At 50.6% G+C, this 26,453-nt stretch overlaps 2 protein-coding genes across 4 annotated transcripts; one reads left to right on the top strand and one right to left on the bottom strand.

Moving 5' to 3' along the window:
* The first annotated feature begins 3,238 nt into the window (after positions 1-3,238).
* Positions 3,239-11,276, top strand: TEX261 (testis expressed 261). 2 transcript variants are annotated; one of them, XM_081209414.1, is made up of 6 exons: positions 3,239-3,393; positions 5,565-5,644; positions 6,791-6,944; positions 7,889-7,956; positions 9,086-9,124; positions 9,888-11,276. In XM_081209414.1, the coding sequence occupies exons 1-6, from the start codon at positions 3,324-3,326 to the stop codon at positions 10,221-10,223; spliced, it is 747 nt and encodes a 248-aa protein (XP_081065540.1). In that variant the 5' UTR covers positions 3,239-3,323; the 3' UTR covers positions 10,224-11,276. The 2 variants fall into 2 exon arrangements, with proteins under 2 accessions (XP_081065540.1, XP_081065541.1); XM_081209415.1 differs by having other exon boundaries at positions 9,022-9,124; positions 9,888-10,151.
* A 3,406-nt stretch (positions 11,277-14,682) lies between these two features.
* Positions 14,683-26,453, bottom strand: ANKRD53 (ankyrin repeat domain 53). 2 transcript variants are annotated; one of them, XM_081207220.1, is made up of 5 exons: positions 25,253-26,453; positions 24,639-24,838; positions 19,475-19,639; positions 17,262-17,403; positions 14,683-15,596 (listed from the first exon to the last, which is right to left on the bottom strand). In XM_081207220.1, exons 2-5 carry the CDS (start codon positions 24,782-24,784, stop codon positions 14,844-14,846), a joined length of 1,206 nt encoding a protein of 401 aa, XP_081063346.1. In that variant the 5' UTR covers positions 24,785-24,838; positions 25,253-26,453; the 3' UTR covers positions 14,683-14,843. The 2 variants fall into 2 exon arrangements, with proteins under 2 accessions (XP_081063346.1, XP_081063347.1); XM_081207221.1 differs by having other exon boundaries at positions 17,262-17,382; positions 25,253-26,448.

The following is a 26,453-nucleotide window of genomic DNA, read 5'->3' as shown; positions in this document are numbered from 1 at the left end:
CCTAAAAAGTAAGGGGAAATGTGTGTGCATCTTATGGAGTGAATGCAGGCTGCGCAGCTATCCCAAAAGCCAGAACAGCAAGAGGGATTGCTGCTTTCACTGTGCAGCGATCCCTCTTGCTGTTCTGGCTTCTGAGATTCAGAATATTTTTTTTTCTTGTTTTCCTCCTCCAAAAACTAGGTGCGTCTTGTGGTCTGGTGCATCTTATAGAGCGAAAAATATGGTAAATGTTCATAAATGTACAAGGCCGTGCTTTCAAGTAAAGGTTGTACCCTTCATTTCAAGATGAAGTGATTTATTGGCATTCCACCTGGCTCCTGCTTCAGCAACCTACGACCACCTGACCTCTTTGATGTGTAGAATTGGTGCCCCATAAGACCCATTTGACATTTCGTAGAATTGTAGAGTTGGAAGGTACCCCGAGGGTCATCTAGTCCAACCCCCCTGCAATGCAGGAATCTCAGCTCAAGAAATCTCCAGCCTCTGCTTCAAAACCTCCAAGGAAGGACAGTCCACCACCTTCCATCCCACTGTTGAACAGCTCTTACTGTCAGAAAGATTTTCCTGCTGTTGAGTTCTTGTAACTTGAGGCCATGAGTTCGAGTCCTGCCCTCCAGAGCAGGAGAAAACAAACACGCTCCATCTTCAACGTGACAACCCTTGAGATATTTGAAGGTGGCTCTTGTATCGCCTCTCCGTCTCTCAGCACCTGCACTTTGGAACTCCCTGCCTATTGACATCAAGCAGCGGTGCCTTTGCTGTACTCTTATTGGCGCCTGCTAAAAATATTTTTGTTCAGACAGGCCCAGCCAGACGTTTAGAAAACTGCTGCGAATTTGGATCTGTTTCTAAACAATTGTTGGTTTAACTTTTCCAAAGTCTTAAATTATTGTGGTTAATTTTCCTTGTGGATAATTTTCTTGTTCCACCTTTTTGGTAAACCGCTTTGAGGTTGGTTGGTTTTTGCAATCAAGAAGTGCATATGTTTTATGAAAATAAATACAGGCGGCCTTCCCCAACTTGGACCACTCGCAGATGTTTTCACCTACATCTGCAAGCAGCCCCCGCCTGCGCAGCCAGCTGGGCAAATAGCTGCTGTCGGGCTTCAGGATGAGGCCAACGTGGAGCTGAGTCTGCTGCTACTACTCGTCTCCAGCCTTCCTGATCCCAGCCGTAAACCTCGGGGAAGCAGATCCGCCTCGATGTCCGTGACATTGCAATTGCCAAACGTCTCTAATTACGTGCGTTTTATGTTCCTTTACCTTTTCTAAAGGACTTTTCCTGGCTTGTGCCTCCAATGTTCTCTGGCTCTACTTTCCCGAAGGGGAAATGCTGCGGTTATTGCAGGTCGGAGGGAGGGAAGGAGAAGGAACGCCTGCCTCCCATCTTCTCACCCAGAGCCTCCATGACATTTAAAGGGCTCTGATCCGATGCAGAAGGTCATCTCCTGGGCTCCCATGTCTGCTGGAGACCCAGAAAGGAGCCGATTGGGGTGGCGGCTTGGGGCTGGACCAAGAAGTACGCTAAGGATCAGCCGTTCCACATGCCAGGCAGCTAGAGACGGACACCCGAAGCTGCTTCCTGGGTTCAGCTGAAAATATCACATTAACTGGGCTTTATCCTGCTGAGGGTCAAAAATATGGGGGGCCTGGTAGGCCCAAAGACCATCTGGATGTTCTTACATTTCCCTACCCATGATACAAATGGAGGGCCACAAAAAGGACAGAGACGCCTGCGGTGTTCAAGTGTTCAATCCGTGGCAGCTCTTTCACACATGCAGGTCATCAAATGATCTTGCTTTTCTGGGACGGTCAATGGGGACTTGGAAAAAAAGCCTGGGACTTTCTCTCCTCCTCCTTTTAAACGCCTGCTGAAGACTCTTCTGCAGCTTTTCAGACAATAATGCAACTAATTTTGATTCAGCTTACTAATTGCAATACAGTGGTACCTTGGTTCTCGAACGTCTCGGAAGTCGGACATTTCAGTTTTCGAACGCCGAAAACCCGGAAGTAACTGCTTTGGTTTTCGAACCAAAAATGTAGTATAAACACTGGCATCTGGGAAACACTGGCCTGCGAGCGCTCCAGTTGGAGAACAGCCTTGACCAAAAGTGTCATGGGCTTTGAAGATGCTCAAACTCAGGACACAAGGGAGAAACGTGACAAGAGGAAGTCACGTTTGGCAAATCCACACCGTGATCAACTCCTGCCTGGAAACCAATGTCCCCACTGTGGAAGGATGTGTGGATCCAGAATTGGCCTCCACAGTCACTTACAGACTCATTGTTAAAACCGTGTTTACGGAAAACAATCTTACTCGGCTACAAGGGATCGCCAAAGAAGAAGAAGGTGGTGGTATTTGTTAAGTTGTGGGTGAACATATCAGACAACACAGCGATTCTTCAAACAGCTCTTCTTTATTCTCAGGACAGAACAGAACTGAACTGAAGGGTTCAGTCAGCCTGCTTATATAGAGCTCCAGTACAACGTAACTGTAACAATTTTCTAAAACTATCCAATCACTGAACGTCACTTTCAATCCCTTATTTGCATAACTATCTACAGTATCCCCCTGCTGGCCCAGGGTGAGAACTTCAGTGCATAACAGTATTGTTTTTGTTTGTTACTTTGGCATGAATTTTTGTGTTTTTATATTGTAAACCGTCCTGTGATTCCAGGATGAAGAGCGGTGTAGAAATGTAATTAACAGCAACAACAATTAATTCATTGTTAGGAACACAAAGTCAACATTACTGGTGAGCCTGGTGCTCGCCGCTACAATTGCAGAGGAATCGCGGAAGTGCAGTTGGGAAGGGGCCTCCAGGGGTCATCAAGTCCAACCCCCTGGCAACGCAGAAACCGCAGCCAAGTCACTGCCCCGCCCCCGCAATATATATATGTGTGTGTGTGTGTGTGTGTGTGTGTATATGTGTGTGTGTGTATATATATATATATATACTGCCTGCCTATACTGTGTGTGTGTGTGTGTGTATATATATATATATATATATATATATATATACACAGAGAGAGAGAGAGAGAGAGAGAGAGAGAGAGAGAGAGAGAGAGAGAGAGAGAGAGAGAGAGAGAGAGAGAGAGAGGCATAGGCTGGCACCGCTCGCTTTTGCTTTGCTGGGAGTGTGTGGGGAGCTCCCCCTGCAGTGCGTCCTCCGAGCCGCCAGAGGCCCCCGCGGCGCTCTCTCTCTCTCTCGGCCGCCTCCCTCCGTGACGCGCCGCCTCCCACCCCTTCCTCCTCGGCCGGAAGTGGCGGGGCGGAGCCTCGGCTGCCGATCCGCCGGGTGAGGCGAGGCGACGACGGCGACGATGTGGTTCATGTACGCGCTGAGCTGGCTCGCGCTGCTCATCCAGGCCGCCTTCGTCACGCTCGGCATCGGTGAGGAGGCCCCTCGGGACCAGGCGGAGGGGGAGGCCGACACCCCTCCCTCCCGGCCACTCTCCCCCCGCAGCCCCACAAGTGGTCTCTCCCTCCTCCGCGGCCCGGCCGACCTCTCTCCTCCTCCCCCTCCCTTTCGAGTGTGGCAATGGTACGGCCCGGCTCCGGCCGGCCAATAGGCGGTCGCGGCCTCCCTTCCCTCGCGCCCGAGGAAGAGGGGAGGGGGCGTGGCCGAGGAGCTGCGCCTGCGTAGAGCCTCCCCGTGCAGGGGCAGTCTACCCCGGAGAAGCAGCTGAGCGGGGGGGGGGGAATGGGGCCCGGCCGGCTGTCAGGCCAGTTCAGCCTCCTGCGCTCACTGCCAAGTGCCTGTTGTGGGGAACCCGCAAGAGCCCCGTCTCTCCTCCTGCGGTTTCCAACAGCCGCTGTGCAGAAGCATTTCTGCCCCCGGCCTGTGGGAGAAACTCAGCCAGATGGGCAGAGTGTTAATAAATTATTACAGTGGTACCTCGGGTTACATACGCTTCAGCTTACAGACTCTGCTAACCCAGAAAAAGTACCTCAGGTTAAGAACTTTGCTTCAGGATGAGAACAGAAATCGTGCTCCGGCGGCGTGGCGGCAGCAGGGAGGCCCCATTAGCTAAAGTGGTGCTTCAGGTTAAGAACAGTTTCAGGTTAAGAACGGACCTCCGGAACAAATTAAGTACTTAGCCCGAGGTACCACTGTATATTGAGGGGAATCTGCTCTGCTAAATCACTTCACTCACGTGGGTGAAGGAAGGATAATACTTATTCAATAAAGTGGTGCTTCAGGTTAAGAACAGTTTCAGGTTAAGAATGGACCTCCAGAACAAATTCAGTACGTAACCAGAGGTACCACTGTATTATTATTATTATTATTATTAGACAGCCCTACCTTCCTTCCATAAGGGACGCGGGTGGTGCTGTGGGTTAAACCACAGAGCCTAGGACTTGCCGATCAGAAGGTCGGCGGTTCGAGTCCCCGCAACGGGGTGAGCTCCCGTTGCTCGGTCCCTGCTCCTGCCCACCTAGCAATTCGAAAGCACGTCAAAGTGCAAGTAGATAAATAGGTACCGCTCTGGTGGGAAGGTAAACGCTGTTTCACCTGAAGCGGCTTAGTCATGCTGGCCACATGACCTGGAAGCTGTACGCCGGCTCCCTCGTCCAATAAAGCGAGATGAGCTTTCTTTCCACTAAGGCTCATCCCTCCCTCCCTCCCAGATTAATTCCTCTTTGAATGTGGCTCGGTCTGTTGCTGCAAATAGACAGCCTACTAGGGACTGGCCAACTGGGTTGAGATGCCTTCAAAAGGAGATTAGAGCAATTAATGGAGGATCAATCCCTGGCTCTTAGGCAAGGGAGAAGCTGGTCTCTCTCTGATTATTTGTTGCTGGGGGTAACGCGGGGCAAGGCCTTCATTCCTTGCTTGCCCGATTTCGGGAAGAAGCCTCTTAGTTTGCACCTCTGCAGGAGGAGCTTGACTTTAGGATGAAGTGAGGATCTCACTTTCGCTCAGTGGCCGCAGTTGCTCCACCTTGGTAGTTTCACTCATTCTGTCCTGTTGTCTCCAAAGACTTTGTCCAAAGCTGACACTGAACAACCCCTCTGGTGGGATGCTGCATTGACTGAGGATGGAAAGAGCATGGCAAAGGAAATATAAGCACCATAAGGAAAACTTGCAGAATAAAGCATTGTTTTGCTTGCTGTGTAACCGTTGGAAGTGATGGAATCCTTGAGTGCTAAGACAACCATATGTCAGGAGTGCTCTGATGGTGTTTCCTGCTTGGCAGGGGGTTGGACTTGATGGCCCTTGTGGTCTCTTCCAACTCTATGATTCTATGAGGGATCTTGTGGGAAGACATGGACTTCTTTTTAAAAAGAGTAACAATCGCATATTTATTGTACTGCAAGCTAGTTTTCCGGAAAAGCTCAGAGATTTGAAATCTGAGGTGACAATGATTGCAAACTGAGTATTTGGCCTCAGCGCTTGATGTGAGCTGGGCATGTGAAACCCCAAGTTTCAGTTCCCATGGACCCACCAAAGCCACAAGACCTGGAATTTCTTACTCTTTTTGTAGTTCATAAATCAGAAGCTATGTGGCCAGAAGTGGTAGGAATTGTTGGTCTCAAGCTCCTTTTCTTCTCTCTTCCAGCGGCTGGCTTGTACTACTTGGCCGAGTTGATAGAAGAGTACACAGTGGCAACCAGCAGGATCATTAAGTACATGATCTGGGTAAGTCTCTGGCTGCCTTTGGAACAAGTTCCCTTCCTTATCTTATCAATGCCATCCAGTGGTGCAAGCCTCACTGGCACAGTGTGAGACTAGGAAGGCCAAAATAAGTTCCAGGGGGAGGAGTTCCTCAGGCGGCTTATTGGGGACAGAGAGAGAGAGTTGCTTGGCAAGAAGCTTGTTCCAAACAAAAGCTGAACTTGAAAAATAGTTCTTGCGAGAAGCCTAACAGCTTCTATGATCTTGCTGTCTTTCCTGCTGGCTGCTCACAGCTGCTTTGTTCCTTTCACATTATTACTATTTATATTTATTCAATGCATTCAGCTGCAATCCTAACCCCACTTATCTGAGAGCAAGCCCCACTGAATTCAGTGGACTTTTGCGTAGGTGTGGTTCAGATAGCACTCATGGTCACTTTCCCCAAGAAGTCTCAAAGCAGCTTACAAAAATAAATGGCTGGTTCACTTTTGCCTGGGAGAAATGTCTTCGCCTGCTGCTGAAAAGAAGTCTGTGTCCATGCCAGGCAAGCCTCCTTGGGGAGAGCATGCCATAAGCCGCTACTGAAAAGGCCCTTCCTCTTTTTGGTACCCTCTTACACCAGTTGTTCTCAAAGGGGGATTACCTTGGGGCTAAGAGGCAAGGGCAGGCAGAGGGCAATGGAGGTGTAAATGATTCTCAGGCTTGGAAAAACTGGTATCACTGAATCAAATTTATCCATTTTCTTGAATTAATGAAACTAAATTGTTTTAATCGGATTTTGAAGGAATGTGCAATTAATTGTTGCTATTTTGAATTTTATTGCATTGTTACATTCCTTTGTGGGTTGTGCAAACCGCTATTGTGAATACAGTAATGCTTTTTATAGGGTGGGGTGGGTTGCACGGGGGATGAGTTTATGGAAGCAAGGGGTGGTGGCCCAATAAAGTTTGGGAATGCCTGCTCTGAACTAAGATTGTATATATTTGTGTAAGTCCCCCAGAGGGGATTAGTGTTCCATGTGCATCTAAATGGATATAGAGCGAGCAGGATGGCACAGACCACAGAGAAACCAGGCAGGCTGTTGGGTGAGATGGGAATCTTCCTTTTGTCTGCGGCCTGTTGGCATTTTCCCCTGCAGCAACAGCTTTCACTGACAATGGTGTCTCTTAGTTCTCCACAGCTGTGCTGGTTGGGCTGTACCTCTTTGAGCACTTCCCGGGCCTCATGGTGGGAGTGGGCCTCTTCACCAACCTGGTCTATTTTGGATTGCTGCAGACCTTCCCTTTCATCATGCTCACCTCTCCAAACTTCATCCTGTCCTGCGGTGAGTGCCTTTCAGATGCTGGGCACCAGATACGACAACCTCTAGTGTCGAAACAGCCTGTGCTGAATCTCCTCAGAGTCCGGAGGGTCTCAGCTCTTGCTTGAATGGATCTTGTGGCCAAGGAGCAAATCGCTCTGCACATGTCACTGTGTTCTTGCTCTCCCAGGTGGAAGATGGTCACTGTTTCTCCCCAGTGGAAGAAGTGGGAATCATTGAGAAGGAGGCTTGTACCTTCAGGGGGGGATCCCAATATGGAAGTTGGTGCAATGGAAAATTGTGCTGGCATGTTACGCCTGTAGACAGCCAAGGCTCCATAGGCTGAGACCGGCTGCTTGAATGCAGCCTGGAAGGCTGGACAGCCCAAATAGATGCCAGGGTACAGTGCAGCAACTGGCCACTTCCTTGGCGTTGGATCTGTTCTGGAGGGTTAGGCAGCTGCAGGAGGAGACCGGAGGAGGCTGTTGGCCTCATATAATGAGCGAATGAAGCTGGGGTTGCTTCATTTATCTTATCTGGACTGCTCTTCTGTGCTAAGGACAATGTTCGGTCCTTTTAGTCTCAGCTCCACCCTTCACTGAAGCAAAGGTTAAATGTGCATATTCTTCCTGTTACCATCCCCACCCATCAGCATTCAGAATGCAAACTTGCCTTCTTGCTTTTTTTACTCTGTAAAACACCTCGAACTCTGAAAGTGCCATAGAAATAATAACACTCATTCAGCTGCATCAACAAAACTAGGGTGTTTTCCTCCCCTCCTTTTTGCATAGTTACTCAATTCAGTTGCTTCTGTTTGAACCCAGGATTCAGAGGTTTTACAGATTTCTGGGGTTGGAGTTTTGATCACAGGAACTCGCAATGGATTAGTGGCAATGGGCAGGAGGGAGACATGGCTGCTGGAGGCGCTGCTTCTCATCTTGTAATTTGCTTTTCCCCCCGATTGGCAGTGTTGGTTGTGCTGAACCACTACTTAGCGTTCCAGTATTTTGCGGAAGAGTATTACCCGTTCTCAGAGGTAAGAGATGCCACTGGCTGTCCCGTGGAGCTTGGGCATTGGGGAGGAGGGCAGAGGTGAGCTGCCATGGTAAATAATCTTTTTAATAATAATTATTATATTATTTATACGCCACTCATCTGGCTGGGTTTCCCCTGTTGGGTCTGCACCACATTTTCTAGTTTCTCTGGACCTAGCCAAAAGACAGCTGAAAGGTTTGAGAGTCTCATGGCAAAGGGTTTTTATGCTGGCTCTGGGTTGTTGCTGGTGTTGATGTTGATCTTAAAGGGCCCTTACTGCAATCTAAAGGGTGCCACCGTCTCAGCAGGCAGAGGCAGCTCTGTTCTATCACTATCGGTACAGTATACCTGAAGGAGCGTCTCCACCCCCATCGTTCTGCCCGGATACTGAGGTCCAGCGCCGAGGGCCTTCTGGCAGTTCCCTCGCTGTGAGAAGCCAAGTTACAGGGCAGAGGGCCTTCTTGGTAGTGGCACCCGCCCTGTGGAACACCCTCCCACCAGGTGTCAAAGAGAAGAACAATTGCCAGATTTTAGAAGACATCTGAAGACTGCCCTGTTTAGGGAAGATTTTAATGTTTAATAGGTTATTATTATTATTATTATTATTATTATTATTATTATTATTATTATTATTATTATTATTCATAATTATTATTATTAATAATAAACATAAACAAAATCCTCCCGTTTTGTGTTGCATGTGTAGCACCTCTGCTAAAAAGAGAAAGGGACCAGTCTCCCATCTGATCTCACACTTGCACTGCTAGCTATTGAAACTGCCTCTTGATTCATGGAGGAGAGGGCTTTGGATGGCTGCTATGCAGGACGACACTGCTCTGCCTTGGAGGCAGCAGTGCACCTGGATACAAGGTGCTGGAGAGGAGAGAATCCTGCTTGCTGCTTTCCCACGGGCATCTGGCTGGCCACTCTTGAGGACAGGGCCACTCTTGTTCCTGGGGACTAAGACTCTGTCTCTCACGTGGCTTTCTGGGACCCTGTGGATTTTATTTGCAGAGCAGCGTTGGTTGCGGCTCTTCTTGATGCTCTCTCCGTGTTTCGCCCCCAGGTGCTTGCCTACTTCACCTTCTGCCTGTGGCTAATCCCCTTTGCCTTCTTTGTTTCCTTGTCAGCTGGGGAGAATGTGCTGCCTTCCACGGTGCAACCAGGAGGTGAGTTCCGCAGGCCTGGCCTTTGCAGCCCCTGCCTTCCCCCAGCCTGGTTTCCTGCAGGGAATTTCTGGGGAGGGGCGTCTTCAGCTCAGCGGCAGAAGCACAGGCTTTCTGTGCTCAAGGTCCCAGGTTCAGCTCCTGGTGCCTCCAAGTGAGGCTGTGGATGCCCCCTGCCTGAAATCCCAAGCCAGTGTTTCTGGACCAAATGGTATGCCTTGGTGGACGGCAGCCGCTGGGATGATGGGAGTTGCAGTCCAAAACATATTTCAGACACCAGGTTGAGAGGCCTGCTGACCAGAATGGTGGGAACTCTGTAGCAGATCCTGCAGCTGAAATAAATGACTTGTGTTATTATTTTGCATTCCCTAGATGTATAGCAGAATTTGCTGGAAAGAACAGGGGATGGAGGAGACGGCAGCTGTACAAGTCAGGGCTGGTGGTGACTGAAATGGTTGGGGTTGGACTGGTGGCTTTAGATTTTGGGAAATTTTAAGCTTACCAGTGCCATCTTAAGGACAAGAAAGTTGACTTTCTGGATATGTGGATGCACAGAATGCCAAGAGAATGCCCTGTCTTACCTTCAGCCCAGCCAACTGATCAAATCTCCTAGGCAAAGGGGCACACTCCCAATCTGGGCTATTGAGCGATGCCTCCTAGGAACTACAAGTCTCATAGTGCAGAGCTTAAAGGCAACGGCTACAGCAGGACTCCCTCCCTCCCTCTCTGATGTGATGACTCCCTGGGTTTTTCTTTCTCTCCTCAGACGATGTGGTATCGAACTACTTCACGAAAGGGAAGAGAGGGAAGCGGTCTGGCATCCTGGTCATCTTCTCGTTCATTAAGGAAGCCATCTTGCCCAGCCGCCAGAAGATGTATTGAGCCCTCCTCCCAGCCGCCCCTCAGCGTCTTCTGCTCACGAGGAAACACACTCACCCCAAGTGAAACGAGAGGTCCCTGGGCCTCGGCCTTCCCCTCACCCTTTCGCCTGTCTAAGGGACGCGTTTGGGACGAACAGACTTTAAATTGCTGGGCAAGCAGCTGCAGACCTGGGCGGCCCACTCTCTGGGGTGGTTGTGCTTTCTTGACAACCTGCTTGTGAGGTGTGTGTGGCCAAGGAAGGCAGCAGCCCTGTCCAAATCTGGATCCTGCGTCTCTTAAACTGGTTGGAGCCCCGCAATGAGCTGTTGCCGTCTTCTTCACGTTTAAAAGCCAAAAACATTTCGCAAAAGGTGCTTTTGTCCATGGACTCACCTCTTCCCTGGTGTGAAGGTGTTCCAAGGTTTGACCGGGGTTCGAATGGACTTAATGATCGACACACCCAAGCCCTTCCCACTGCCAAGATTCTTCCAAAGAGTTTTATTTGTCGAAATCCATGGAGAAGCAATGGAGAGACTGGCTTTTCATAGACACTACTTGTTCAGAACATATCGTGACTTTGTAGGGGAGAGGTGGGCAGGAGCCCAGAATCCTACGTGTCTCTTGTTTTTTGGAGGCAAATCTGTGATCAGCATTTGTGCAAATGGATCTTGCCTCAGTGACTAGGAAGCGGGAACCCCCTCTTGCCCTATTTTGACTGGGGAGTCCTTTCAAGGATGCTTCGGGGGGGGGGGCAGTATGTGTGGAGGCTGTAGACATAACTTCATTTGGCAATCTAGGGATGATCATTTGCACAGATTTCCTAGAGCTGCACTATTCTTGCAGCACTCGAGGTAATAAATTGAAAGCCCCGTTTTTTAAAAAAAGATTGCTGGCATATCTGTCCCTCCACCCCCCAATTCAACCGTTTTAATAACCTGGAAGAACGCCGCCTTGAGTGAAAATCAAGCTTCACAAATACCTGAAAACATTGGGAGAAGAGGACAATGAAAGTGCAAATAAGAAACCTGGAGTGCAAAGGGCTTTTTGTTTTCATCCAGGTTTGGAATCCGGTTCCTCCGGTTCCCATTTGATTTCTTAAGGCGTGGGCAGGCACCTCAAGTATTCTAGGATGGTTTCTGAAGAAAGAGGGCTGTGCTGCTGCTGCCTGCTGCGTTGCGGATGTTGACGACACCACATTGTTCTCTCTTAAATTAATGGACGTTTTGGTTTCTGTCTGAGCACACCGTCTGTGTTAATAAAGGTGTTAGGTGAAATTTGCCTTAAAAGCGAAGAAGGGCAAGCCGCTCTCTCCTCTCATGGGTGCCTGGCGGAAGCTGGAGTGGACAGTCCTCTGGAATGGCAGGGTGTTCCTCTCTGGGCTGTTGCTTCGGCCCAAGGACTTGGAGGCAAGGCAAGCATTTGCCTGGCCTCTTGGGAGGGGCTACCTGGGGTCTGGGCAGGAGCCAAAGCTTCTGCTGTGGGCTGAAGCATCTCCAGAGTGGACCCAATGCTTGCCGCTTTCAGGTGTGTTGTGGGCCAACCCAGAGGTGGTGTGTTTGCTTTCCACCTCCTTGCCAAGGAACCCTGTGAGCTGGTTTGTTTTTTTAAAAAAGAAAATACTTTCCCTTTATCAGGCACTTCCTTCTGCATTGACAGCAGAGGAGGGGAAGTTAAAGCCTTTGCCATCATGTCAGCCTCTTGGCTATAGGGGGAGGACAAGTCTAGCCTATCCGGAGTCCCCTGTCTGGCAGTTTGACGTATAGTGGTACCTCGGGTTACATACGCTTCAGGTTACAGACTCCGCTAACCCAGAAATAGTACATCGGGTTAAGAACTTAGCTTCAGGATGAGAACAGAAATCGTGCAGCGGCAGCAGGAGACCCCATTAGCTAAAGTGGTGCTTCAGGTTAAGAACAGTTTCAGGTTAAGAACGGACTTCTGGAATGAATTAAGTATGTAACCAGAGGTACCACTGTACAGGGGTTTCATTCATTCCTGGAGCTGGTTTTGTGCGTATGTAAAGTCCCAGGTGAGGTCCCCAGTGTGTTCACCTAAAGAGCCTGCAATAACCAGCTTAGGAAAGCGCTTGGGAGCCCCTTTCAGCCAGAGCAGTCCGTTCTGGGGTGAGGTAGACCCTTTGGCCTGACTTGGCAGAGAGCGTGGGCAGGGAGACCTGCACAGAGGCACCTGTGCCCGCCTGCATGCACATATATGACGTGCTTTCTGCCACACACAATCCAGCACTCTTAACCTTAATCAGGCGGTGGGGGAGAACTTACTGCAGTATTACTGCGCCGCCCCCTCAAAGCCTATTTGCAATGCAGGGATGCTGCAGCACAGAAGTTGGGGAGGTTGACCTTCCCATGTGTTGCAAGCAAGGTCCTATGCCAAAAACAGCCGCCCCTGCCGCATTTAGCCTTGACAAACAGCGCTGCTGGAGCTGAGGCTGTTTTCTAATTAGGGCAAGGGGGTGGCGGTTCTGGCACGGCACACGGAGTTACTTAACGGCACATTTGGGCTTGACAAAATTGCTGTTGCAGAGCTAGGAGGGAGTAGAGGCAACTGGCTGAAGAGATCCCTTGGCCCCAGGGGCAGCCTGTCCCGTTTCACCCAGAGGCAAACCTGGAATATGCAGCCGTACCCCTCACCCCAATCCGCCTCCCTGCTGCACCACCCCAGCCCTTCTGCTGCCACTGGAATGCCCCTCTCGCCAAGAGTCAGCAAGAGCGGAGCGTTCTGGCGGTGGCAGAAGCAGTGAGGCAGGGATGCCATCTCCGGCGCCTGCTTCACCCTGCCTCATGAGTGGGCCGGCACTGTTCAGTCTCCATCCCTTCTGTTGGTGCTGAGATGGGCCCAGCTGCCTGACTTAATACAAGACACATTCCTGGGGTGAGACTTTGCAGACATTTGCGTGCAGCTGCTGAACGCCTGGCAAGCCTAGACGTTTGTGTCTGCTTACCTGCACCCGAATCCTTCGCAGGCTCTGGTCTTGCTGAGTGGCTGAGAGTTATGAGATCCCTCCGTGATCATTCATCTCTTGCCAGAACCTCCCAAGCCTTATGTGGGAGTTTCCATTTGCTGATGGGTGGACTCTTGGGCGATTCAAGCTAGATCAGGGGTCAGCAGACTTTTTGGGGAGGGGGCCAGTTCGCCGTCCCCCAGACCTTGTGGCGGGCCGGACCACACGTGTGGCGGAGGGGGCTTCTTTCTCTCTTCCCAGCCCCTCCCCTCCCCCTGCCTACATATGCTGCTGCCAGCGGCGCTGCGCTCTCCCAACCGTGGCTCCTGCGCCTGCCCTTGTGAGAGCTGCTTTTGGACTGCTCGTCCCGCTGCCACCTACAACAGCCTCTGCCGCTCGCCAGGGCAGGCACCGGAGACGCGGTTGCGAGAGTGCAGCTGTTGGCGGCGGCAGAGGGACGAGCGGCCCGAAAGGGCTGGCTGGCTCTGGAGAGGCACAGCTCAGCTCAGCCCCCTTCCTCCACCATTGGCAGGGCAGGGAGAAGCCGGGAGGGAGGGAGGGAGGAGGCACTGGTGTGTGTGTGTTTGGGGGAGGGGGATGGCGCCGAAAAAAATGGTAGCACCGGAAAAAAATAAACGGGGGAAAAAAGCAGAATCGCCAATCCACGGAACGTCCGTCTGCAGGCTGGATCCTGAGGGCAATTGGGCCGGATCTGGCCTGCGGCCCATAGTTTGCCGACCCCCGAGCTAGATTGTGCTATGCCCCATGTGGACAGCCCACTCCCAGCCTTAGTGTTGGCTGTTGTGCTTAAGAGGCGGTGATGCCATGCAAGAGGGATAGGCGGACTTTGTCCAGGCTGCGGACTCTGCTGTGGCAGTGGCTCTCCCCCCTTGGCTGTGGGGGCTTTCACAGGCATGGGGCAAGGGCACGCTTTGCTTGTACGTTCCTCCAAAGACAGATCTGAGGTAGGTGGCGGAAGCAACTGTGGAACTCCCTTCTGCAGGAGGCAATGATTGTCCCCAGTCTAGGTGGCTTTGAAAGGATGAGACCAATCCATGGGGGAGAGGGCTATTGAAGGCTGCTAGCCATGACAGCTATATGCTCTTGCCTCCACAATTGGAGGCAGCCATGCTGCTGAATCCCAGCTGCTGGAAACCACTGGAGGGGAGAGTGGCTTTTGGGCTCAAATCCTGCTGGCGGGTTTCCCATAATGGGCATCTGCCTGGCCATTGTGAGAACTGGGCTGGATGGGCCACTGGCCTGATCCAGCAGGCTCTTCTCGTGTCCTTAAGAATCCTTACAGTTTTCCCAAAGGTGGGGCAGCTGTACACTAGACTGTGCCCCATAAGAGGCAAGTTCTCTGAGCGGACCACGCTCTGTAGGCTTTAATCCCTATGCTATACAACCCTGAATGTCTTAGAACTGAAAAGAACCAGCCCCACAACTCTTCCCTAGAGGAGTTTGATGCTGCGTATTTAGTTCACTGTGCCTTGCAGTACTGAATAATTCGCTTTACAGCTGCAAAACGTTTTGAAAGCCAGCTTCCTTGAGGCTTTTGTGTTCTGCACACTCCTGGCCTCTAGAGGGTGCAAGCAACACACAGTACAAACTGGAACTGCTAGGTTGGCAGGAGCAGGGACCAAGCAACAGAAGTTCACCCGTTGCGGGGATTCAAACCGCCAACCTTCTGATCGGCAAGCCCAAGAGGCTCGGTGGTTTAACCCACAGCGCCACAAAAATGAGCATTAAATAAGCTGGTTTAATTCCCACCCACCCACCTCCCCTGGTGCAAATGTTCTCATAGCAAACTGTTTCAATCCAGACTCAAATGATTATTTCCAGCCCTGCTGGGCTCTGCTACAGAACTGGGGCAGGCACATATTTTTGTGCTGGGCGAGCGAACTACCCCACGGGTGAATCTTGGTGGCTGCTGCCTTTGCTCTGGGTAGAGGAGGAAGAGGAGATGTCTTTGCCGCTGGCGCTGCCCGACTCCAGCCTTGGCAATAGCACTTGGGGGTCGCTGTAGGTGGCAAGGTGGGCCTTCAGCGTGCCCAGAAGGGCCGGGTCCACCGTCTGCCTCAAGCTCAGCGCCATCTGATCGGTCCAGCGATGCTCAGGGCCGGGGCGGCGCCTGTGCTGCAATCCGAAGATGTGCTGGGGCCTGAGATCCCCCGGGACATCCAAACGGGTCGCCCGGGTGTCGGGATAGAGGCTCTTCTTGAGGACCTCGAAGGGCAGGTCGGGCATGTCCAGGATCTTGCCGATGCCGTCGACCTGGATCTCGGGGTCGCCATAGCCGTTCTTGTAGAGGAAGAGGTAGGAGGTGAAGTCGTGCTCTGCAGGCGGGTCAGGATGGATGCCCAGGCGCACAGTCTCTGGCCGGCTGATGCAGGTGGCCGGCAGGGAGGCTAAGTTGGTGCTGACGTTCCACGGCCGGCAGCGCCGGTCCTTCCGCAGCTGGTAAGTGTCGTCCACTCTCAGCGGGACTATTTCTTCAAAGGAGAGGATCGGGCTGGTCTTCCGGGCTCCTCTGTGAGGGAGCACAGACTTTCGCTTCGTGTCCACGCAGCGCACGATTCTGGCCGGAGGCGGAGGCAAATGCTTTTTGGCCAGCCACTCGTCGAAGGCCAGTTTGTTGCTGAGATTTATTTCCATCTGTAATGAAAGGACAAACAAGGCAGTGGGCGAAGGGGCAGAGTCCGTCCTCTTCAGGGGGGTTGGCCGATCAAATCTGCTAGTCCCTGGTTTTGACTCTCAAGTAAGCCAAGACCTTAGTTTACAATCATTGCCTGCACTGTGGCTACTAATGCTCATGATAAAATATATTTCATTAACACAATCTGCATATTATTATTGATATCAGAAAGTGGGGGGGGGATGAGTGTTCAGACCCCTGGGCTCTCACTTGTGGGGTGCCTCAGGGTTCCCCTATGCTTTTCAACATCTACATGCAGCCACTGGCAGAGATCACCAAGGGGTTTGGGCTGGGTGTCCATCAATATGCGGATGATACCCAGCTCTACCTCTCTTTCAAATCAGTGAAGGCGGTGAAGGTCCTGTGTGAGTGTCAGGAGGCAGTTGGAGGATGGATGGCAGCTAACAGATTGAGGTTGAATCCTGACAAGACAGAAGTACTGTTTTGGGGGGGGGACAAGGGGCAGGTGGGTGTGGGGGACTCCCTGATCCTGAATGGGGCAACTGTGCCCCTGAAGGACCAGGTGCGCAGCCTGAGAGTCATTCTGGACTCACAGCTGTCCATGGAGGCGCAGGTCAATTCTGTGTCCAGGGCAGCTGTCAATTCTGTGTCCAGGGCAGCTGTCTCCCAGCTCCATCTGGTACGCAGGCTGAGACCCTACCTGCCCACGGACTGTCTCACCAGAGTGGTGCATGCTCTAGTTATCTCCCGGAAACTACAACTAATCCAGTGACCCGGAAACTACAACTAATCCAGAATGCGGCAGCTAGACTGGTGACTGGGAGAGGCCGCCGAGACCATATAACACCGGTCTTGAAAGACCTACCCTGGCTCCTAGTACATTTCTGAGCACAATTCAAAGTGTTGGTGCTGACCTTTAAAGCCCTAAACGGCCTCGGTCCAGTACACCTGAAGGAACGTCTCCACCCCCATCATTCAGCCTGGACATGGAGGTCCAGCTCTGAGGGCCTTCTGGCCGTTCCCTCCCTGTGAGAAGCCAAGTTACAGGGAACCAGGCAGAGGGCCTTCTCGGTAGTGACACCCACCCTTTGGAACGCTCTCCCACCAGATGTCAAAAAGAAAAATAACTACCAAACTTTTAGAAGACATCTGAAGGCAGCCCTGTTTAGGGAAGCTTTTCATGTTTAATAGGTCATTGTATTTTAGTGTTTTGTTGGAAGCTGCACAGAGTGGCTGGGGAAACTCAGCCAGATGGGCGGGGGCATAAATAAATTATTACTATTATTATTATTATTAGATTATTATTATTATTATTATTATTATTATTATTATTATTATTATTATTATTATTATTATTAGATTATTATTATTAGATTATTATTATTATTATTATTATTATTATTATTATTATTATTATTAATTATATCTGTGGAGAGGAGAAATGCCATGGTGCATCTGCAGCAGCAAAACTGGAGATACCTTCTTTGCCCCAGCTGCAACAAAACATATCTCTCCCCTACTGGTCTCTACAGCCAGAGACGGCGCTGTAACTCCTCAATGGTTTGCCCTCTCTTAAACAGCCCAGCCATGTGGCGTAAGGAGCACCGGTAACCGAAACGACCATGAAGGGGGCTTTGCCTGTGCCCATCCGTGCTGCTGCTTACCTGCTCTCTTTTAAGGAATTCGATTTTCTGCACCTCGCACACCTCCTTGATCTTGTTCAGTTTGGCGACCTGCTGGGCAAAGTGCGCTTTGTCTGCTTTCCACATGGCGCTGGCAAGACACCTGCGGAGGCAGAGCACCACCCTGGATGTGTGCAGGAGGATCTGCCTCAGATGACTGGCAGAGAAAGACCTGCATCACCGTCCCATATCGCAAAGCTCCCCTGCTGGTATCCGTACCATTTCCTGCGCAGGTGCTTCTAGAGCAGGGGTCCCCAAACTAAGGTCTACGGGCAAGATAAGGCCCGAGGGACTCGTTTATCTGGCCCGCGGCGACCCCCGCTGCTGCCACCTGCTTGTACCAGCGCTGTGCTGTGCGGCTGCCCACTTCTGGGTCGGAGGAGCACCGGAAATAGCTTGTGCGCATGCGCGAGCGTTATTTTCGATGCACATCCGGGTCAGAGGAGGCCTGTGCACATACGCACAAGCTATTTCCGGTGCTCCTCCAAGCCGGAAGTGCGCCATAAATAGCGTGTTCGCACGTGTATGGACACGCACTCCCCAGCCCGCTGCGCGATTGGCGCGGCAGAACTGGTCCGAGGAGCGGTAAGTTTGCTAACCCCTGTTCTAGAGGCACTGAGAGCCTGTAGAAAGACTTGGGGTGCATAAGGTCATTTGGAGGGACCCCAGTTGCTGGAAAGCACAGGAAGGGAGAGCGAGCGTCTGTTGGCCTCAGGCCCTGCTTCTGGGCTTCCGCTTGAACAGGAGCCTGGACCAGATGGACCACTGGTCTGATCCTGCACTCAGACTCTTATTCTCCTATGATGCTCTGAGGATCATATGTAGGAGCTCCAGCTCCCCAGGGGCTTCTTGCTTGTGCCAAGAATCTCATGTATACCGAAGTGGAAAATATAGATGCAGGGAAGTAGCAGATGCTTTATTCTGAATCGGATCATTGACCAATCTAATTCAGCATTTCATTGACTGGCAGCAGTGGCCCTCCAGGATTCCAGGCAGGGAGTTTTCCCAGCCCTACCTGCAGGTGCTGGGGATGGAACCTGGGGGCTCCCCGGCCAAGGAATGCACAAGGCAGAGGGTCAAACCTTTATTGTTCAAGGTAATAGTCACTTCTACAGCTCTGGAGAAGCATGCACACCAATGTTGCGTCTAGGCAGCTGTTCCTGAGTCTGAGCTCTATACAGCAGTTGCGGCATCTGGGTACCACTTCCCCTCCACCAGTTTATGTACCTCCCCCTGACGGGCTGCATGCATGTAGCCGGAGACTGAGCCTGGGTGGAAACTGCCCCTGCTCCTCTCCCTTCAGTCCCCTCCTGGTTCTGGGAAACGTGGTGCAGGAGAAGGTGAGGAAGCACTCGGCCCTTCACTTGCCTGGCCTGCCTCTTCCGCCTCCTTTTCCTCCAACTCTGAAGCTTCCTCTGCCTGGGTGCACTCTCGTCAGCAGGTGCTCTGCTGAGCTATGCTCCTTCCCCAAAGCAGAACTGGGATTCCTTCTCGCAACCCACAAGCAACATTTTGAAAAAGAAAAAAAACAACATTTCTATCCACCAAAGGCAATATAGCTTTTTGCAGCCTAGGACCCACGTACCTACGGGACCGCCTCTCCTGGTATGCCCCACGGAGGACCTTAAGGCCCACAAATAACAATACTTTGGAGATCCCAAGCCTCAAGGAGGTTAGATTGGTCTCAACTAGGGCCAGGGCCTTTTCAGCACTGGCCCCGACATGGTGGAACAGTGTCACAAGAGACTAGGGCCCTGCGGGGCTTGACATCTTTCCGCAGGGCCTGCAAGACAGAGCTGTTCCGCCTGGCCTTTGGTTTGGACTCAGTCTGACCCTTCTGTTTCCCTCCCCTTATGGCCTTGATTTATCAGCTACTTTAAAATGAGACAGCATTTTAAATTGCATTTTAACCGGTATTTTAAATTGGTTCTCCTCCCTCCTTCTCTTTTCCCCCTGGTATGTTTTTACTGTGATTTTATTGGTGTTAGCCGCCCTGAGCCTGGCTCTGGTCGGGGAGGTCGGGGTATAAATAAAAATTATTATTATTATTATTATTATTATTATTATTATTATTATTATAGGGCAGGACTGAGTGCACCTGACTTGCAGCACACAGGTGGGTACCTGGCGTATGCCCATAATGCCCCCTGGCATCGCCGCCTCTGGTCCATCCCGCCTCAATGCAAAATACTCACTTGGCACAGGACCTGTGGCCCCACATCCTGCACAGGTCAATGGGCTTCTGGCCCTCACAGTCCCGGATATGCACATCGGCCCCGGCCTTGATCAGTTCCCAGATGCAGTTCTCACGCCCCTCGCTGGCCGCCTTGTGAAGCGGAGACACCCCGCTTTGGTTCTGCCTGGAAAACAAGAACCCCCCGGGGTTTCATCGCTCTTTGCGGAGTCAGCTGCAGAATGTTTTCAGAAATCCGAATCAATTTGCCCAAGATTAATAATAATAATAATAATAATAATAATAATAATAATAATAATAATCTATTATTTATACCCCGCCCATCTGGCTGGGCTTCCCCAGCCACTCTGGGCGGCTTCCAAAAGAATATTAAAATACTGTGATGCATCAAACATTAGAAGTTTCCCTAAACAGGGCTGCCTTCAGATGTCTTATGAAAGTCTGGTAGTTGTTGTTCTCTTTGACATCTCGTGGGAGGATGTTCCACAGGGCGGGTGCCACTACCGAGAAGGCCCTCTGCCTGGTTCCCAGTAACTTGGCTTCTCGCAGTGTGGGAACCACCAGAAGGCCCTCAGAGCTTGACCTCAGTGTCTGGGCAGAACGATGGGGGTGGAGACGCTCCTTCAGGTATACTGGACCGAGGCCGTTTAGGGCTTTAAAGGTCAACACCAGCACTTTGAATTGTGCTTGGAAACATACTGGGAGCCAGTGTAGGTCTTTCAAGACCGGTGTTATGTGGTCTTGGCAGCCGCTCCCAGTCACCAGTCTAGCTGCCACATTCTGGATTAGTTGTACTTTCTGGGCCACCTTCAAAGGTAGCCCCACGTAGAGCGCATTGCAGTAGTTGCAAAACGGTTATGGAGGGCACACACTCCGGAGCAAAAAGGCCATTGTCCCAGAGAACTAAGGGCTCTCCGCTCCTCCAGTTTTAAACACCTTAGAACTGTGAGCGCTCATCGTTATATGAAGCGAATGAAACGAAATCAAAACTTTAGACAAGTTCATGGAGGAGGGGAGGGCGAGGTTAACTGGTCTGCCTCCACAATTGAAGGCAGCAATGCTTTTGTCATCCCAGTTGCTGGAAACCAAAAAACGGGATATTTGCTCTTGCACTCAGATCCTGCTTGCAGGATTCCCAGAGGCAACTGTTATCGTTATTATTTATTAAATCTGTATACTGCCCTATGCCTGTAGATCTCTGGGCGGTTCACGGCATAAATGAGTGGCAACCCAGTCAGATGGGTGGGGTACAAAGAAATTACAGTGGTACCTCGCAACACGAATGCCTCGCAAGACAAAAAACTCGCTAGACGAAAGGTTTTTCCGTTTTCGAGTTGCCTCGCAAGACGAATTTCCCTATGGGCTTGCTTCGCAAGACGAAAACGTCTCGCGACTTTGTTTCCTTTTTCTTAAAACCGTTAAAACAAAGGGTGCTTAGCTTGAACAGCTGCAGTTGCGACTTGACTTCGAGGAGCAACTGTTAGCACGTGGTTTTGTAGCCTTTTCTCAGACTTTGCTCACTTTTGAAGCTTTTCCAAAACTTTTCCAGAACTTCTCTTGCATCCATTTGGTAAGTTAAACTTTTAAAACTTTTTTGGGGGGTTTTGGATTTTGGGTTGGGGTGTTTGGGATTCAAGGACTTGGTGTTGTGGGGGGGGGTTGCGATAATCTGGGAGCTTGTGGGGCTTTTTTGGGAATTTTTATGATTTTCTGTGACCATTGGGCCAGGTTGTTTTTTTTCAAATTTTTTTTCCTGAGTTTGAATTTCTGAGTGCTGGCTGGCTGGGGGAACAGTTGGAGAGGTTTCTGCAGGAATCTGGGACCATTGAGCCATGTTGTTATTTTTTGAATTTTTTTTTTGTCTGGGTGGGGGAACAGTTGGGGAGGGGTTTGCAATTTCTGTGTGGTGGGTGGGTGGTTGTCTGTGGGAACAGTTGAGGTTTTTGAAGGCATTGGTGATTTTTGAAGTTTTTCCAAAACTTATTTTGCAGCCATTTGAGGTTTCTGAAGACTTCAGTGATTGATTGTTGAAGCTTTTCCAGAACTTCTCTTGCATCCATTTGGTAAGTTAAACTTTCAAATTTTTTTTGGGGGGGTTTGGATTTTGGGTTGGGGTTTTTGGGATTCAAGGACTTGGTTCTGGGTTTTAATTTCTGTGTGGTGGGTGGCTGGGTGATTTTGAATTTTTTGGATTTGAAGCACATCACTGATTTCTTTTTCTTTTTCTGAGTTTACGAAGGTAAGAGCTGTGCTGCCATGGGACCCAAGAAGACTGCTGCTGCGGTGGCCGGTGAGAGGAAGAAGGAGAAGGTGATGCTGGAAATGAAGAAGGAGATCATCCGGAAGCACGACGGCGGAATGCGTGTGACGGACATCGCCAGGGAGTACGGGAGGAATCCATCAACCATCGGGACCATCCTGAAGATGAGTGAGAAGATCCTGGCGACTGATGTAGCCAAGGGAGTCACCAGGATCGTGAAGAACCGCCCAGCTGTTCTGGAGGAGGTCGAGAAGTTGCTGCTCATCTGGATAGAAGAGAAGCAGCGTGCAGGGGACACAGTGTCTGAGGCCGTCATTTGTGAGAAGGCCAAGGCCTTGCACGCTGACCTCATCCGGGAACAGCCAGGAACCTCAGGCGAGCCAGAAGTCTTCAAGGCAAGCAGAGGTTGGTTTGAACGGTTCAAGACAAGATCTGGCATCCACAGCGTGGTCAGGCATGGAGAGGCTGCTAGTTCTGATGTTCCTGTGGCTGAAGACTTTGCAGCGGAGTTCCTGGAGGTTGTGAAGACGGAGGGCTACGTTCCACAGCAGGTCTTCAACTGCGACGAGACCGGGCTGTTTTGGAAGAGGATGCCCAAAAGGACTTTCATCACACAGGAGGAGGCCAAGTTGCCTGGCCACAAGCCCATGAAGGACCGTCTGACCCTGCTCTTCTGTGCCAATGCAAGCGGCGACCTGAAGATCAAGCCCTTGCTGGTGTACCACTCGGAGAACCCACGGGCCTTCAAGAGACACAAGATCAACAAGGAGCGGCTGAGTGTCATGTGGCGATCCAACAGCAAGGCTTGGGTCACACGTGTGCTGTTTGTGGACTGGGTCAATCTTTCTTTTGGCCCTGCTGTCAAGCAGTACCTGCTGGACAACGACCTGCCGCTGAAGGCTTTGCTTCTGATGGACAATGCTCCTGCCCATCCTAAAGGCCTTGAGGAGGACTTGTTGGAGGAGTTCAGCTTCATCAACATCATGTTCCTGCCGCCTAACACCACGCCACTGCTCCAGCCGATGGATCAGCAGGTCATCGCCAATTTCAAAAAACTCTACACCAAGGAGCTTTTCAGGCGATGCTTCGAGGTGACTGACTGCACCACCATCACCCTGCGGGAATTCTGGAAGGACCACTTCGACATCGTCACCTGCTTGAAGATGATCACCACGGCCTGGAACGGGATCAGCCAGAGAAATTTGAATTGCGCTTGGCGCAGCCTGTGGCCGGACTGTGTGGCACCAAGTGACTCTGATGCACCAGAGTCAACAGTGGTGCAGGACATTGTTGCCTTGGGGAGGACCATGGGCCTGGAGGTCACGGAGGAGGACGTCTGCGAGCTGGTGGAGGAGCACGACGACGAGCTGACCACCGTGGAGCTGGTCAAACTGCAGGCAGAGGCTGCGCAGGAGCAGGCCTCACTGGAAGAGGAGGAAGCAACTGAGGAATGGCTGTCCTCCGAAAAACTGAGGGACATTTGCCTGAAGTGGAAGGAGGTGCAGACTTTTGCAGAGCAGCACCACCCTGAGAAGCATGTGGCACATGACGTTGGGAACATTTTTGATACGAGGGTCATGTCGCCTTTCAGGGAGGTGCTGAAAAGGCGGATGAAGCAGCAGACTATGGACAGGTTCTTGAGCAAGAAGCAAAGAGTGGAAGAGGAGCCTTCTTCGAGTGGTCCCCCAGAGTCTTAGAAAATGTACTGTACACTTTGTTGATTTTTAAATGTTTTTCTGTCATGTTTATAAAGTTAATTTATTTTCCCTTCAATTTTTGAACTGCTCTTTACAGTATGTGTGACTTTAAAGAGCAGTTAATAAACTCTTGTTGTACCAAATTTGGCTTTGTTTGGACTTTTTTTGACCATAGGAACGCATTAATTGATTTTCAATGCATTCCTATGGGATTTCGTGATTCGCAAGACGAAAAATTCGCTGGACGACAAAACTTGCGGAACGAATTAATTTCGTCTTGCGGGGCACCACTGTATTATTATTATTATTATTATTATTATTATTATTATTATTATTATTAAATTACAATATAAAAAGCACAAAATACATAATAAAAATAAGAAGAAAATCAAGCCAATAATCCTCCCTCCCGCAACACATTTAAAAGGGCATGGGATGTCAACCAGTCAAAGGCCTGGTTGAAGAGGAAAGTTTTCGCCTGGCACCTAAAGATGTGCAATGAAGTGTCAGGCAAGCCTCCCTGGGAAGAGCATCCCACAAAAGGGGAGTCACCACAGAAAAGGCCTCGTTCTTGTGCTGCCACCCTCTGGACCTCTCAAAGAAGGGCCTCAGAGGATGATCTCAGGGTCTGGGTAGGTTCCTATGGCGAGAGGCAGTCCTTGAGGTACTGTGGTCCTGAATCATTTAAGGATTCATAGGTCAAAACCAGCACTTGGAGTTGGGCACAGAAACTAATTGGCAGGCAATCCAGCCACTTTCCAGCCCCTGTGAGAACAGGATGCTGGACTGGACGGTCCACTGGCCTGATCCTGTTCTAAGCATTGTCTGAAATGCTCACCATCCTCAGTAGGGCTGGCTGTGGACGACGGAGATCGGGGATTGTCCATCACTTAGCCCAGGCTTCCTCAGCCTCGCCCTCCAGATGTTTGAGACTACAATTTCCATCATCCCTGACCACTGGTCCTGCTAGCGAGGGTTCATGGGAGTTGTAGGCCAAAAACATCTGGAGGGGCGAGGTTGGGGAAGCCAGACTTGGCCCTTTTTTCACTGTGCCTGCCCCGGGACCGAATGACTGCCGCTCCCCCTCCAGGGAAATCCCACTAAGCGAAGGGATGAGGCTCCACTTTGCCTGCACTTGCCCCTCCTGCGCATAGCCAGGTGCGCACACGGGAACGATGGGAAGAGGAGGCAAGGGCCGGCCAGCTCACACGTTGACGTCTGCCTGCTTCTTGATGAGGTACTGCAGGCACTCCAGCGCCGCATTCCGGCTCTCCTTGCTCAGCACCAGGTGGATGGGTCTCCAGCCCGTCAGGCTGGCCAGGTTCACGTCAACCTTGAATTTCTCCACCAGCATCTGAATGCAGTCCAGGCGCCCATACAAAGCTGCCGTGTGCAGCGCAGAGAAGCCCTGGCAGGAAGAGAAGACCTTTGAAGGTGACCCGGAAACTGCAATACAGAATGAGGCAGCTGGACTGGTGACTGGGAGCGGCTGCCGAGACCACGTAACACCGGTCTTGAAAGACCTACATTGGCTCCCAGGACATTTCCGAGCACAATTCAAAGTGCTGACTTTTAAAGCCCTAAATGGCCTTGGTCCAATATACCTGAAGGAGCATCTCCAACACTAAAACAGGTTAAAAAGTACACCACTTTCTGAGCGTCTGGCTAGCCTTGCTTAAGCAAGAATGTTTTTAGCAGGTGCCGAAAATAATACCGCGAAGGCACCTCCCGGATCTCAACAGGCAGGGAGTTCTGAAGTGTGGATCAGACTGCATGTGCCCCCAGTCGCACCCCAAATTTGTGCAAACGAGGTGATATTTACATTAATGTCAGCCTGAGTCGGGCTTTCGGCTTTTTGGATACAGATCTTGAGCCAGTGAACTTGTCCGCTGCTGGCAGCGTACTGCGAGTCTTTTGACAGGACCTTTGATGGAGCCTGCTTAGAGAACTTCCTGGTGAGAAGACTGAAGAAGAAGATGGAAAAGGCATGGCCAAGTCAATCACCCCTTTTGGACCCATTTGCAAAATCCAAGGACCTGGGAGACAGAGCTCACTCCATCATTGGCTCTGCTGCATCAGGAATCCTCTCCCCCCCAGCTGTCCTCTGCGGGAATTGGGCCCATTCAGGGGCATCTGACTACTCCAATTACTTTCCCTTGGTGTAACAGGGCCCATGTTTTGTAGCCTTGTCGTACTTAACCATTATGTCGGTGCCATAAAATAGTTCAAGTTGCTACCTCCCACAAATTCACTTCCTTGTGGTTTATTTTATGTCTGTATATAGACCATCAGATCCTGTCTGATGACACTACATTTTGCAGAATCTCTCGCACAGTGGTACCTTGGTTCTCAAACGCCTTGGGACTTGAACAACTTGGAACCCAAACACAGCAAAACAAGAAGTATGTGTTCCGGTTTAGGAACTTTTTTCAGAAGCCGAACATGTTCTGTTTTGAGTGCCACACTTCTGTTTTGAGTGTTATGCTGAAGTCTGTCTGTTTCTGCTATTTATTTTGCGTTTTTGTGGCTTTTTTGTTTTGTTTTTGTGGCTGTGTGGAACCCAGTTCAGCTATTGATTGATTGATTGATTGATTGTGTGACTGCAGTACATTGTTTATTGCTTTCATTTTATGGCTCAAGGGTCTCGTTAGATAGTAAAATTCATGTTAAATTGCTGTTTTAGGGGTTGTTTTTAAAAGTCTGGGACGGATGAATCCATTTTGCAATCCTTTCTATGGGAATCCCAAAAGACAGCCTCTGTGGGAGGGAGCTGGGCACCAACTGCTCCTCAAATGGGCCAGCCGGCCACTATAGTTAGAGATTGGTGCTGGAGCTTTGATCTTCCTCTTCCCTCCCTGTCCCTTTGCCCTCTTGTGCTGTGTCTGTCCTTGAGGTTAGAATTGCAGAAGTTGACCGTGGGCAAGCCTTTAAGGCTGGAGAGCAGGATGAAACAAACAAAACAAAACAAACAAACAAACAAAGGCAAGTGTGGCTAAAACGATGATTGGCAGAATTCCCCTCCC

The sequence above is a fragment of the Podarcis bocagei genome (assembly GCF_964188305.1).
Source record: "Podarcis bocagei genome assembly, chromosome: 9".
NCBI classification, from domain to species: domain Eukaryota; kingdom Metazoa; phylum Chordata; class Lepidosauria; order Squamata; family Lacertidae; genus Podarcis; species Podarcis bocagei.
This window is presented reverse-complemented; position numbering and strand designations above follow the sequence as displayed.